The sequence below is a fragment of the Pogona vitticeps genome, chromosome 1 (assembly GCF_051106095.1).
Source record: "Pogona vitticeps strain Pit_001003342236 chromosome 1, PviZW2.1, whole genome shotgun sequence".
Lineage (NCBI taxonomy): Eukaryota > Metazoa > Chordata > Lepidosauria > Squamata > Agamidae > Pogona > Pogona vitticeps.
The window spans coordinates 248,204,512-248,220,676 of record NC_135783.1 but is presented as its reverse complement, the minus strand read 5'-3'; the positions used below and the strand labels follow the sequence as shown (position 1 = coordinate 248,220,676).

Here is a 16,165-nt window from a genome sequence, read left to right as displayed (position 1 = left end):
TTGGAAGCTTTACCTCCCATTTTACTCCAGAATCACCTTTCTATGTATGAAAAATTGCACTTGGGGCAGATTCCCCTCTCCCAACTAGGAAACATCTGGGCAAAAAATAGCCTTAGACTGGGACTGAATATGTTATAAAGTCATGTAGAATATAACTGTTTTGATCAGAGTTGTTACAGCTACCTTATGATTTAAGGTCCCGGATAGTAAAATAATAAATAATAAAGAATATGGTTTTTCCAAGAGTATCACACCGCAATAGTAATGTATGAGTGGTCTATAGGTCCCAAATTTTTTCGTGTGAAATATGAGAATATGAATGCTAACAAATTTAAATTTAAAGGAATCATTATTATCATATCTCTTTTTCTAAACTAATCTTTACAAAGTAGCAAGTCGCTATTGTGTGTGCATAAATCTTCTTTTGAGGTCAGATTTTGTTAAAATAAGGTGCTGAACTGTTTCTGAGTAGGAACATTGAGTTGTCCTCCTCTGAAGTTTGTTGGCTAGAAAGTAGGAAAGGAAGAAGATTTTGCAGATGTGAGTTACTTTGTGCATGGTCTTAGAAAGAGAAATTAATGGATGTGCCCCCCATAATACACATAACAACTTGTGATTGGCCCATGTATGCCAGTAACATCAATCAAAATTCAGCCATTTCTTATATTCATATTTGTGAAAATCTAAATATCTACACATTGCAATGTGCATTTTGTAATATGAGTCCGCTGCGAGTTAGCAGCAGCGGAAAGAATGATGGATATATCGTATCAGCACAGTTTCTTGTTGTTTGGCCTTTTGAAACCATCAAGGAGATTCCTTTCCTGGCTGAAAACATCCAGAATAATGTTCAAGGTAACCCCCTTTTTAAAAAAATGATTCTATTTTGTTGTGTTGATGCAAAACTGTTCCATGGCTTCCATTTTGTTTATACACATTGGGAAGCTGCTAAGTATGGATATGTTTTCAACGCAATGGGTAACTTTGATATAGCATTCATTGGCAGTCCTTGAAACTCTATCATCAGCCTAATGTGTTTACTTATTGTATTGACTAGAGCAATATAGTAGAGCGAATAAAGAGAGTTGAACTATTGTATCCTTGGTGAGCAATACACAATAACGTAGTTCTGACTCTTGTCCTCTGAAGATGCCAGCCACAGAGACTGGCGAAACGTTAGGAATAAAAACTTTAAGAACACGGCCAAACAGCCTGGAAAACCTACAACAACCATCCACTACACAATAACATTTATTATTATTCTTGCATTACTTTTCACCTCTTATGTCCTCCTCTTTCTTTTGTGCTGTAATAAACAAAACTGTTGTGGGGTTTTTTTCCATGATAATGCTTCACCCTTTCCCACAAGAGGCCACTGTTAATTTAGAAGAGTGCTATATCTAAGTGGTTCTGAACATTCCTTTCAGTGTTCATTACCTTGAATTTATATCTATTGAATTTCATTGTCCATTGTGTTTCCTTATTGCCTGGATGGACTAAAACCTCCTTATTTGTCTTTTCTAATACTTTCTTAGCTAAATAAATGCTGTGTCATTCACCAATATCAGCAGTTCATCCATTTTGTACTTGGCCCTGACAACAGAGACCCTCACAGACATGTATCCTTGTTTCATTTTGAACTCTTTCCCCGACTGTATATTAAAGATAACCATCCCAAGAAGCAGGAATTCCTTCTGTGCTGAATTTGTGTGACATTGCCTGTAATTTGCAAATTACCTTGCTTTGTTTTGTGATTTGTCTTTAGGTCATAAGCCCCTTTTTCCTTTGTAAGTGTAATTTATCAGGCACAAAAGATTGCCTCATTCACATGTGTTCAACCTGCATATCATTTCACCTCTGATTATGATATGCTATCTTTAAGGGCTACCCGTAAGACCAGGGGCGGGCACCTGTGATGGGTTGAGGGAGGCTGTTAATGTTTCTGGACCAGCTGGTTATAGGAATAAGCACAATCTGGGAAATGGGGCACACAATCCATGTAAAAATCCAGCTAACTGAATAATATGACAACGCAGAGCCAGAGGAAATAACCTGTTGTGGAGTATGCGTTTGTTTTCTTTTGTTTTCTTTTTGAAGCTGCTCAGGTGGCAAGAGGCACCTTGGGTCCTTTTGGGAAGAAAGGCGATAGATAGATAGATAGATAGATAGATAGATAGATAGATAGATAGATAGATAGATAGATAGATAGATAGATAGATAGATAGATAGATAGATAGATAGATAGATAGATAGATAGACAGATAGACAGATAGATAGATAGATAGATAGATAGATAGATAGATAGATAGATAGATAGATAGATAGATAGATAGATAGATAGATAGATAGATAGATAGATAGATAGATAGATAGATAGATAGATAGATAGATAGGAGAGGCACTATGCAGGCGAAGGGAGAAAAAAAGCCACGTTAGTGAGAGAGCTTACCACTACCCACCACCACCACCACCACCACCACCACCACCACCACACAGTGCAGATGCAGAGAACACGCTGAGAGGGTGACCAAAACGGGCAACCCCGTCCTGTGCTGCAGAGAAGGGGAGAACAGGAAGGGGAGGGATAGGAGAACCAAAGGAACTGAGGGGTGCAGGTTAAAAAAAGGGTGCCTTCTTTTGATGGGTTGCTTAAGGCAGTGGTTCTCAATCCACTGAAACCACTAGGCAAACCTAGCAAGCTGAAGCCTATGCCAGAGCTTTCTCAAGACAACGATGGCTTCTGAGCAAGCTCTAAGACCTTGGGTGTGGTGGGCAGGGCCCACCCCTATTTGCTTGCCTTTTGGCTGGCTTAAGTCACTATGGACGTGTGCCAGAGGCCCAAATTGAAGAATGGAACCTAGTCACATAGGCTATGAAGGTCTTCCCCAAAGACTAATAGTCACTTGTATCCAGATGCCAATCCACACAGAGATGTCTCAAGAACTCTCTTTTTCATTGGGACCAGCATCTGATCCATACTTGAGTACAGGGAGCCCAGGGTATTAGGCACTCAAGTCTGATCTACCAAGGACCACTGCACATGCCAGTAGTTGGGAACCACTGGATGGAAGGAAAGAGGAAGGGAAGGCAGGAGGGGTTGCTCGTCTCCATGGACAAATGTCCATGGGGAGGGGGTGGAAAGTCTGTGGGGAGACAGAGGAAGATGGAGGAAGGTGAATGGGAAAGCAGGAAGGGGAAGGTGGAAGAAAGGGTTTCATATACTCACTATATATGATCAAACCAGTTAAAGAGAGACTCACTTGAGGGAAAGTCGTGGATCACCATATGGGGCGTAAGGTGATATGTTTAGTATAAACTCCTTTGGAGGATAGGAGCTCCATTTCTGCTGCACTGTGTTGTCATTGTTATTCCAAAAGTCTCTGTCTAGATCACTAGATCAGCCGGTGATGAGGGAAGAAAAAAAAGGGAAATACAAAAAAGAGAATCTAAATTCCTGCAAGGGGAGGAAGGAAAAAATAACCCAAATGAGAGACAGCAAAGTTAGACTTCTCCTCCTGTGGAAGGTAAGCTTTGTGCCTCACATCCATGAGCTACACACATACATATATACATATGCACACACATGCATGCGCACACACAAACATTCTCACACAGAGAGGGCAGGTGGGAACAGGAGTTAGAGCTGGAGAAAGACAAGAGCAGGCAGCTCCAAAAGCTGGTGAAGAGAGACAGAAAGAGAGAGAGAGAGAGAGAGAGAGAGAGAGAGAGATGCTGCAATTATTGCCATTGTTCCCACTAGAATTTACATTCTGTGTGGCTCAAGATAGATGGGAAGATTTTCCAGACCCCCACGCCCTGAGCTGGTGTTGCTAGCACTTGTGCAACAAAAAGGTTTATGATGCTGGCACTCCATTCTGTGTCTTTCTCTGAACTGTAAAATGGACCCAAGTGTGTGCACTCACTGCCTTTCTCCCATACCCACACTTCTATTCCTGGTCTTTTTGGGCACCAGCATTGTCCATGCCTAACATAAAAAGTTAAGTTTTCGCATTATCATATTCTAGTTTCGTCGCTCTGGCCTGTCGTAGTGACAGAGTTCACATTCATCCTCCGGTAACAACCCAGAATTCTTGGAGAATGTTTGCAATAATGATTTTATATGAGCACAGATAGGTTTTTCTTTGGTTACTCCAACATTATTTTTATTTGTCTGTTGCAGCCAGGAGCAGTGGAAAGAGACATGGATGAGTGAGGGTGGTCACCTTCAATATTTTTTTCTAGTAGGAGAAAGCTGATTTTGACTAGCATTACTTATCCTGCAAAAAAGCTGGTCCTGCTGAAATTGCCTCTTCTACACCCACACTAATCAAAAGCTCCTACAGCCTCACCCCACTTTTGTTTCTGGTCATTCATTGTATGGAAAAAAGGAAAACAGAAGACATTAACATCTGTTAAGGACCAGCTTAGTGCAAGGAAATGCTGCAGTCCAACATGTCTTACATTACAACATTTCATTAGGGACAGTGAGATGTATTCATTTCGTTTCTTCTCAGTTTAGAATATGCCAAAAAGCAACATTATCAGGTGACAGAAATGGATGAAGCAGGTTTCCCCGGAGGAAGGTATTGAGCTGAAACACATTATGTTATGGCATCTCTTGACAACAATTTCATAGCACCTGCTGGGACTTTCTTTACTGTAGCTTGGTGTTTTTCTTTTTTCCCCTCTGTCTTTCTATGCCAACTGTGGTCTTAGTCAGGACATACTCTATAACTGTGATGCAAATTTTTATAGACTGTCTATCGACAGTCTTACAACTAATAAGCTTTAGCTCTATACTACATTCACACATCCCCTGTGGTCCCTGTGTGAACAGAATATAGGGATAGATAAGTTTTAGGTCTCATCCATGATATCTCTTCTTATATTTTAATCTTTATATATGTAGAATGCATATACAGTATTCTAATTTTAAAAGAATATTATATTTACCTCGCTTCCTTGCATTCTCACACTGGAAATACAGTAAAAGCCTGTATTCTAGTGTTGATTACGACACCCACATTCCTCTGTCTGTAAGCAGAAATTTCTTGATGCCACACTGTCAAGAATGAGATGGGAATGTGAACTGTCATGCAATTTTTAGGTGGATTCCTATATGTCTGTGATGGAAGAAAAAGACTAAGTTTCAGAGTCTTTTAGTTCAGCCTTTTCTGCACTGTGTGAAAGTAGCATATGATTTAACTCACCTTATGTCAATCCCTGCCAGCTCTCTAAGTAGACTGGAGGCCTTCAGTTGCAATGCATGAAGAATTCCTATATTTTGTGGTCATCAGCTTTTTGCAAAGCACGGCCACCATTTCTGAACTTGTGCCTTCATCTGTAATTACGACTTGTGTTATTTAAATTCTAGAAACGGGGGGTGGAGGGCATGCTTCTCCAGATGCCATTGGACAGCAGCTACCATCACTCTTCACCACAAGCTGTGCCGGCTAGAGCTTGTGGGAGTTATAGCCCAACGACATCTGGAAGGGGGCCTGCTCTAGATTACTCCTTGCAAAATGACTGGTGATTGGAGATTCCTGCCATGTAAATAAACTAAGATTTTAAATGCCTGCTCTGTGTTTTGTCTTCTTTTTAATTTGCTTCATTTTGTTTGGCTTCTGCGAGGGGAAAACTCTTCACCAGTGGCTGGATCAATAGTTTCAAAAAATAGGCAACATTCTGGTGCTGTGATAATTGTTCTATAGAGAGCTGTGCAGCTGGAGTGTTATGAAATCATAAAGCACACTAATTATGTTGTATGGTACTCTGGGCTGCTCCACAATAAGGCTTGCCCTGTGCAAGTTAGGGGCACATGCTGAATCGCTGTATTGCCAGCTGAGACAGCAGAACTGGTCTGATCTTTCTCTGAAGTCTGGCCTGCTACTGAAATTGCCAAGAACAGAGAGTCGTTTCAGTTCTTTCCTATCTTTTCCCCAGAGGTGAATTGTAGAATGTCTGGTGTTTTCTAGATTGCATTGAGGATTATTTAGTACACACCCTCAAAAAAACCAGGCCCTCTCTTACTTTGAATTTTTTTTCCATCAGTCTTAGAGGACAAGCCAAGTCAGATAGATGGAGGAATGGTGCATAGGCTGGTAGGTCAGGCAACAATACAACAAGAGCAAGGTTGTCAGCGAAAGCATCCATTCCTGCCATACTACCATGCCACCTTGGACACACAGATCTCCACTGATTTTGGAAACTGATCAGGGTGGATTTGGTTTGTACTTAGAAATGCTATTATTAGGAATCTACAAATAGGTCCAGGAATGAATCCTATCTGCAACCTTAGAAAGTTAGCCTTAATAACCTAGATGGATCAGTTGTCTAATGTAGAATAAGGCACCTTCCTATATCCCTACAGTGGAGCCAAGGAAGTGTTAATCAGTCTGTCATTCAAGAATCTTTTCTTTTTAAAGAAGCCACTGGAAAGTGGGAGACAAAAGAAAGAAGGGGAGCTCACATGACCAAGACATAATCTCGTTCATGAGTCATTCCTGACACTGGTGCACCTAACCTGTAGGTTTCTCTGATCTCTTCTCAGGGGCACCCTCCCGTGATGTCCTTCTGGTCTCAGCCATCATCACCATCAGCCTTAGTGTCACTATTGTCCTGTGTGGGATCTGCCAGTGGTGTCAGCGCAAACTGGTAAGTCATAACAGTCTATGTTCAGCTATGTTCAAAAAATAAAACACAGAACAGGTAAGAGAGGCTTGTGCTTTTTCGGTTTTTATTTTTTCTGGACAAGCCTGCTGTTTAGAACCATAAAGGCTTTAAAAAAACCCTTGAGTAGAGTAGGCTGTGAAACAGACTGCAAAAGAACATGCTTCCTGGGAGAGAGAGTCGAACAGGAGTTTAATTACAGTGCTGTTGACGATGATGATGATATAATGCTGTTTCCACAGTGCCGCCTATGCCTGCTATACGCTCAGGGCATAATACCAGCAATTAAAATATGGCTGTAGCTCCACTCTAATAATAATAATTAAAGATCAGGAGCAGGTCCAAAATGCCGTAGCCAGATTGCTTACTGGGGATGGTTACAGGGAACATATGACTCCTCTGTTATGGCAGCTCCACTGGCTACCGATCCATTTCCAGGCACAATTCAGACTGCTGGTTTTAACTTATAAAGCCCTAAACAGCTTGGGTCCAAGCTATCTAAAAGACCGTATCCCCCTCTATGAGCCTGCCCAGGCATTAAAATCATCAGGGCAGGCCTTTCTCTCAGTCCCACTGCCCTCACAGGCATGCTTGGTGGAGACACAGGAAATAGCTTTTTTTGTCACTGCTCCCAGACTGTGGAACTCCCTCCCCCAGGAAGCCAGGCTGGCCTCGTCTTTGCTGTCCTTCCAAAAGCAGATAAAGACATTTTTGTTAAGGCAGGCTTTTCCTTAGTTACTGACTATCTGAAAGGGGATTTTAAACAGATTGTTGAGCTCTGTTGCTTTTAAATTTGTTTTTAGTATTGATTTTAGTTATTATTTTTAATATAATACTTGTTTAATTATTTTTAAAATATTTGTATAATTACTGTTTATAACTTTTAAATATTGTCTTTTTAATGATGTAAGCCACTTTGGGTCATTGTAAGGAGAAAGGGGGGGAGACATTAAATGAATAATAAATATAATTTAAATAAAATAAAATACATACTTACATAGGGAGAAACCAAGCCAAGGAATGGACGAAGAAGAAGAGAAAGGAGGGAACAGATGGAGAGCAGAGGATAATTGCTCATCTCCAAAAATGGGATGGAAAGATAGTGAATGAGGAATGGAGTCATGATAAACCTAAGAATCTGCCAGATTCTATCATCACCTTTGTAAATTTACATGAAGGCACTAGGAACCATGCTATGTATTCATCATTAACAAGTTTTCACAGCTTGGGCACTGGCTCCATCTAGTGGCCTGTTGTGGTAATACATGTGAAAATAGTTGTTTCTGGATCTTTTTCTTTTAATATTTTTAGATCTGTGTATAAGTGATTCTGTTCACAGTAGGACCCTGGATGCAGTGGTCCTCCTGTGAACAGAATGCTGTGTTGTTTGCTATTAAAGTATAGTCTGGGTTGACTTCCAGTCTGAATAGGAAAATGCTGTTCACAGTTAAGCTGCTTAACTTTTGTCTCTTCAGTCCTCTCCTAGCTCAGAATCACAAGGTTCACATACATGCATCCACACATATACACATCAACAGAAAAACTGTGGAAATCACCATTAGCTTTAAAAGACTGGTCTGGTTTCAGCTATAAAACTCTTTCAGGAAGCTGTCTTCTTCCTTCCCCCCTTAGTTTCTTTCAAAGGAAGGTAAATTATGTATGCAAGTGGAGATAAAGAAAACTTTCTTTTAAAAGGAGGGGGGGTTGAATTGCCTAGAGAGGAACCAATGAATGTTACCTTTTAGTTATCCTATCTTGAATCAAGCCATAGGGAAAAGACCGGGATCATCCTAGTGACCAGATGAAGCCAGAATTCCTCTGGAAAACATGTTTGGTTTTATCCAGGCGGGGACTTCTTTCATGGAGCATGTAGAGTTTGTGCTCTGAGGCATAATAATCTGATTATCCAGAGTGCTTTGGCATCCTCTCAGAAATGCCAAACCATTTTTAAAACACACTTTCTGCACCATGGACAGTTATGCAAGTGCACACGCACGCACGCGCGCGCGCACACACACACACACACACGCAGAGAGAGAGAGAGAGAGAGAGAGAGAGGGTATTGTTTCTGATATGTTTGATGATATACAACAGATGTCGAACCCATCTTTTGTGTGTGTGTGATTTCTCTTCATGCTATTAATGCCATGTTTAAAGCTTTAAGAACTTATCTCTCCCATGTTGTACCATTGTGCTAAGGGACCACTCACCTGGCCTTCAAAGTAGTAGTGGAAATCTCATGCTGTGATATAAATGGCGATGAGCAATACTGCTTCCTCATATTCAAGCTTGTTTTGTTTTGTGACCTTTTGTGGGGAAATTCCTTAGAGGCTACCCTGATGTGTCATTCTAGTGCAAAAGGACTGAATTAGCAAATCCTGCAAGTTTTCATAAACCTTTCATTTTTATTCATCATTATTAACTTCTTATTAACTTTCATAAATGGAACATTTTCATAAGACCAGAGACGCTGTTTAAACAGCTAAGAAAACTGGAATGTATGTGTAGCATCATTTATTTTTAATTTAAAATGGAGGAGTTTGCAGTTCTCCTGTGTTTGTGTGTGTATATGTGTGAGTGTGTCCTTCACATGCACACATGCATGCATGTGTGCACCTGCGTGCACACACACACATTGCTATTAACTGTAGAATAACCTGCATGCTAGGTTTTTTTAAAAAGGGGCATTCATGGGTTATGGCTATAAAATGGTTTATTTCTCACATTTGTTTTGAGCTGTTCTCTAAAGGGGCCCACGGTAAGACACAACAACCCTGTGTGGTAGGCTACGCCATCTGGTGAGCAATGAGGTGTATGGAGATATGAACCCAGGTGTCTCATATTCCAGCCCTTCATCCAGTACAACATTCAGTCAGCTGCCTCATTGTGACATCTTCTAAACAAATCCATCTTTAACAGTTTAGCATCTCTTAAAGCCCAACATAAAAGCCACTTCTGTGCTAGTGAAGAAATGAAACCAGCAGGAATCAAGATGATCAATAAAGTGAATATATGCATTTTCTGAGATCCATAGTCACAAATAACACTTAGCAAGATCCCTGAACATTTGTGGGGATTGAATTCAATGTTGTTCAGAAAGGATAGATAAGCAAGATCGTGGCACATCAAAGCCTGGGCCATGCAACGAACTTGAAAATCCCTGGCTAATTTTTATACTTCTATTGGGAATAAAATTTGGATGATGTACCATCTAGTGAAGTAATAAAAGCATAGGCTCACATACGCTGTCTTGGTGAGAAAGAGGGATATTATCATGTGTTTGCCTTTCACAAAGTGTCTTGTGGCACATTAACTATGATGTAGTTTTTCATAGATTACAGTTCACTTCATCAGATAAATGAAATTTGAATCTAAATGCTCAGGCATATATGTATAAACCTATGTATATAAATGCATATATATGCAGATATGCACACATACATAAAACAAAGCTTGGAAGACGGATGTTTTGGACTAGAACACCCTGAATATCCTAGATAGCATGGCTAGTAACCAAAAAAGTATTCCTATCTTTGAGACAAACATGCACATGTAAACAACAGGGCAGAGGGGATTTCTGTTCAATAAGGTTTAAAAAAAAGAAATGACAACAACTACAGGCTGCCACCATAGAAACTCAATGTAAAATCATTACCAGGCTGATCATTCAGAAAGTGCATATGATACTAAAACTTTCCTGTCATTGGTAATACATGGGAAGGATCCATATGTTTCTGTCACACTCTTTTCCTTCCTCGTTCAAACTATTCAACAGCTTATAGCTCATCAAGAGAAGTCCTTGCAAGGGCAGTTTTATAGGTAGCCAGCCAGTCCTCAGATGCTCTTCACCTGAAGTTTCCACCATAGCATCTGGTCATTTTAACACTCTGCTTCAGATCATCTCCCTGCTTGCCTATTTCAGAGTCAGCAGCTTGTATGATATTCAATAGAATAAGGCTTCAAGGGAAACACATGCCTTCCCCATGTGCAGAATTTACATGCAGGTAAGGCAGGTGAAAAAGTTGCCTTTGGAGAGAATCCAGCTGGTACAGTAACTAGGTTCTAGAATCTGGTGGGATGCTTCCTGTTACTTTGTCTTTTCACTGGAAGTAGACAGGCTATGGGTGGCCCTAAGTAATTTTTCTGGCCCTGGGTCTATCCAAAGAACTCACCAGCCTCTCCAAAGGAAACCAGAAAGGAGATGAGAGTTACTTCCTGTTTGAAAGAGAATCACTTCTGTTCATTTTGTTCTTTTTGAAAAGGGTAGCTTGTTAAAACAACCTGTTGGGGCATATCTTATTTCAGCAGAGACATACAGTAATTCCTCTATATTTGAGGGGTTGGGAATCAAAAGGGTTGTCAGTAGGGGTTTGTTATTCTTCTGGGGCCACACCAATGTCCAATGGGTCACATGTTTCCCATTCTCATCTTTCTCTCAATTAAAGTTATTTTTTTCCACAGTTCTAATTTCATTTTCTGAAAAATTGGTGTTTAAGATGTTGTTGTTGCTCTTCATGCCATTTGATAGGAGGCACCATGAAGGTTTTATGTGTATTAACCCACCAGAGATCAGAATCATTGTTTTACAGAATCCTAGAATCCACCACAAACATAGACTATTTATCTGCTGGTCTTGACTACCTGTTTCCTTCTCAGTGGAAATGTTGATTTTCCATATGTCATCATATCATTAATGTAGAGATTCTGGGAGAAACTAGACTGATCTGGGTTGAAGATCTGTCTATTTAATTAAATACAGATGTTTACAGACACACAGAAAGTGGCAACAGTGGATGGATGTCTCTTCTGGAAAGCAAAAACAGAGGACTGTTAAACCTTTCCTGCACTTTACCTCTCTCACAGTGGGTGCAAGTAGATAGTCAAATTGCATCGGGCTAAATAGGGTTGCTTGAGGTTGCACAGATGTGTAGTATGCCATTTGGAGCTATCCTTGCACCCATATGCAAGGATTGTGTTGTTTCAGGGCAGGAAACCACACCATACCTCAAACAACCCTATCTAGTTTGCTCCTCTCTTTAAGGGGGAGGAAACTTTCAATTTATATATATATAAAAGTGATATAGCATTGAATTGGCTTGCTGAGCAATCAGCAAGCCAATCCAATGGCCTTGTAAAGAAAAAACATTCTTCTGTTTCCTCCACGGTTTATGTGGAGGACGTTTTCAATTTATTGATAAGTGGTTTGAACTTGCAGTACAGAGTTCAAGGAGCTGTTGCTTTCTGCTGTTCTCAGTGAGGTAGAATAAGCATTCTGCTTTGGTTCAATCCCCATGATCACACATTCTGGCGCCAAACCAAAATGGACCAGCCCTACACACACACAAACACACACACACACAGGTGCAGGTAGGCAAAGATAAGGTATGGGGTGGTTTGTGATTGCCCATACATTTTAGGATTGACAGGAAAGGAGTGAACCAGTCCATCCCCAAAGTGGAACAAACTGCAGGGCAAAAGCTCATTTAATCCTTCCCAGTCTTTGCTTTAATGTTTCCCTCTTCCAGATTCTGATACCAGAAGAGAGTCTGGCTGAGAAAAAAGCAGCTGAAGGAAGCTATACAGTGGGCAAGGGAGCCCACTGTCTGGTACTGTTTTTGCTCTACAATTGTGGAGCCCTCCACACTTACATTTTGTTATAAGTTTGGAACGGATGCAAGTTTGAATACCCCAGTCTGTTGCCATCACATCGAGGTGACAGCCAGGGGTTGTAGCTCAGTGGCAAAGCATTCGCTTTGTGGATTCAGTTCCTCCAGTTAAAAGGATGAGGTAGAAATTTAAGGGGAAAGATCCTTTCCCCTCAGACTCTGGAGATCCAGCCAGTCAGAATAGAATATAATGGACTAGATGAGTTAGTCACCTCTCCTGTATCATGTTCTTATGAAATGTATACACAAAGCTTGTTGGAGATACTACCTTCTTTTCACTAAAACTCTTCAAATCCTTAGCCAGCCTAATCCCCGGCTAGGAGCCATACTGGCGAGAGGTTTCTGGGAGCTATGCTACAAAAAAAGTCACTTTTCCAAACTCCATATCCCTGATAACTTGTGACCAAGCAAGGGGGGGCTGACTCCCTCTGAAATGGTGAGGAGGCCCTCCTTCTCTTTAGTTCATGAACTGCCAGTTCTGTGTGCTAAATATTAGGTGGTGGTATTTTTTCCTAATCATGAGAGTGAAGGATAAGATCATTAAGAACATTTTTTTTAATGAGCTAGTGAGGAATAAGGAATCAAAAACCCACCATGAGCTTGCTCTGTTGGCACAGCTCTTGCTCTTTAGATGCTAAACAGTAACAATAATGCTAATACCTTTTGCAAAAGCTTTTCATACTCCATACTTTGTACCACAAAATTTGGCTGATGTGAAGTTTGGGTGAAAAGAATGCTGCAGACAAATGCTGCAAAGCAAGGAATTGCAACAATTAACTAATCCAAGCATGAATAGTTACTTTAATACTGCTGTGAAACAGGCGGTGTTTTACTGTTTATTAAAGAAATCAATGGGACTGGGTGCTACTGTGCAACTGTAATATGTTAACAAGCCCTATATTGTTTGTCAATGAGAAGAAAGTGGGAGGTGGTAACTATTAGGTAGGATTGTTCCAGATTCAGCAGCACCAAGGGCTCTGGTGTCCTTAAAAGCTATGTAAATGGTCAGACTTCTGACAAATCCAGATGGGGCAGAGTCAGGGGAACTGCTGGGTTTGGATGGCTTGCTTACATGGATAGTCTGCTCAGTCATCTGCTACTACTCCATAGTTTTTCAATGCCATAAGAGCTAGAGCTAGCCCTGGTTGCAATGTTTTTCTTAGCTCTAAGGTAGGTAAAGGTTCCCCTTGACATTTAGTCCAGTCGTGTCTGACCCTAGGGGGCGGTGCTCCTCCCTGTTTCTAAGCCATAGAGCCAGCGTTTTGTCCATAGAGAGTTTCCGTGGTCACGTGGCCAGTGCAACTAGACATGGAATACCACTACCTTCCCACCATGGTGGTACCTATTTATCTACTCGCATTTGCATGCTTTTGAACTTGGTAGGAGCTGGGACAAGCGGCGGGAGCTCACTCCGTTGCATGGATTCAATCTTACAACTGCTGGTCTTCTGACCTTGCAGCACAGAGGCTTCTGCGGTTTAACCCACAGTGCTACCACGTCCCTCCTTTTCTTAGCTCTGCTTCTTTATTAAATTCTTTTAAAAACTACAAACACCAGTTTATGAATATGATATATTGTGCTTCTGTACCCACAATTCAAAAAGTCAGGAAATGGTCTGATATTGCTGCACAATATTATGCCTGCATTGCCAGCGGGGAAAAGGATGCTAAGCTTTACATAACAAAAGGGCAGCCTGAACGTTGACAACACCAGTGGCAACAGTCAACATGATATCCTCTTGTGCTCACTACCATTCACAAAGGGACACCATGCAAGGGAAAATCCCAGAAACTGACTCCATTTTCATCAGGTAACCACTTCTCACCCAAACACAAAGTGATTGCCCGGGCTATTTTTCGATAGGTTCAAATGGTAGTCCAGTTTCAAAGTTACAATTTTTCCTGTGGGTGCCCCCATTTTTAGAATTGCCTTATGGAACGCTGATATGCTCCGTTGCCTAATAGCAATAATAAGGAAAATAAGCCAAGTCTATGAAAGCCAAGTCACATGAAAGCTGTGAAGGGTCCTTTAAAAATAGGGTGGGTTAAAAATAAATTTTAAGGATAGATTCTACTAGATGGACTTTATGTGCAGAAGCACAAAAGGAAGTGTGGGTATCATGTGAAGAAGTAAAAGGGGTCTCTCCTGCAAGCATCAGCGATTGAGAGGGAGCAAATGATCCTTGCTTTCTAGCAGAGCTAGAGTTAACTAATGAGAGAGTCCTGTTTATATGAATGAAGATGTTACAGCCAGGGAAAGGCTCTCGCTGAGTGAGATTCCGTCACGGATGATGATGCTTTTATTATTTATCTTGTTAGAAGATGTGATAATTGAATGTTTTGGTGGAAATGTTTGTTCAGCATGAAGAGAGGTTTTCAAAATATTCTAGACACGAGTGAAGATCTACTGAAAGGGGGGTGAGGAAGAATCATTGTTTGAATATTTCACTATTTTTTTTTCATTGCTGTTGTTGGGTTGTTGTTTTTCCATTTTGCCATGATACCCTACTTTTTCACTCTAAAAATAAAAGTTTTTTTCAATCTTGAATATTATTTTTCATTTTTTTACATTTCTGATTCTTTTACATAATATTTTTTTCATAAATATAAATTCTGATGTTCTAAATTATTTGCTCCTTCTCTACCGAAGATATGTTCCCAAGGCAAGAACCTTTGCATATCCTCAGCATCCTCCAATGTTCTCCATTTCTATTTCTTTTTTTTAAAACCCCACGGACCAGCATAATCAGAGGCAATTATTTCTGCAGCACACCCCAGAGCCTGCCTCCCATTTCATCTGATCTCTCCTAGGATTCATGTTGTACCTATTCCATTCATATACAAGGTGTTCTGTTTAAAAACAGCAGCTATTATATATTTGGAAATAATGTACAGTAACATGTTGATATCTTTCCTGGCTTTATAACAGCCTGTTAAGTCTCCCAAGTGCAGGACTGGGGAACCTGTGGATGAACTTTGAGTCCCTTTGTCCCTTAACATGGACCAGGTTGGGTAGGATGGATGGGAAGGTCAGTCCAACAACATCTGGAGGAGCACCTATTTCGCAGCTGTATCCTGGAAGTGCCTCGCTATCCCACCCATGTGCATCCTTTCTCAAAACCTTTCTTCCTGCAGAGCCCTGTGCTGTCCACTCAGCACTGAGTTTCTCACCAAATGTTGGCCAATGGACAGTAACGAAACAGCTTGGCTGTTGCTCTGTTGCTAATATGTCACTTTATTAATTCATTATGAGAATGTTTACTGCTAGTGAGGCATCTATAGATTTGGCCTAGGGAAAATAACTAGTAACAAGAATAATAGTGTGCAATCAGGTCAATTCTGATTTAGGACAAGGGTACACACAGAGACAGAGACATTTAAATCTGCACAGGCCTGTATGGTTTCCTTTCCTCATATGCCATTAATGTCCATTGTATTTCTTAGCAGCCACTATCAAAATGGCTTCAGACATGTAGAAATCTGTGTTGTTGTTTTTTCATGCACGATGCTCTGTAGCACATATACAGAGACATTTCTGAAATAATCAGTCATGGTGACATACTAAGTTATTATGCAGTTGTGGAAAAAACAGGTCCACACCTGTTTATCAAAACCTCTTCCCATTGTAATGCTACACTATTTCATTAATGTCTTTTGCATTTTAAAGCATTGATTCATTTCTATATCAGTGTTCTTTCCCTTTCCAGCCCAAAAGCACACTGCTATCTTTGTGTTTTAAAAGATGATGATGATGATGATGATGATGATTCCCTGCAGCAATGATATCCACTCATTCTTGCAAAAAGATTGAACCCTATCGGACCAGATATG

General features: G+C 40.6%; 1 protein-coding gene across 9 annotated transcripts in view; it reads left to right on the top strand.

Moving 5' to 3' along the window:
- Window positions 1-16,165, top strand: part of SYT7 (synaptotagmin 7) — a 295,759-nt gene that overhangs the window by 148,303 nt on the left and 131,291 nt on the right. For all 9 annotated transcript variants that reach the window (XM_072985521.2, XM_072985520.2, XM_072985523.2 and 6 more), the window contains exon 2: window positions 6,551-6,654. In XM_072985521.2, coding sequence (XP_072841622.2) covers window positions 6,551-6,654 — 104 coding nt within the window. The remainder of the gene's footprint in view (window positions 1-6,550; window positions 6,655-16,165) is intronic.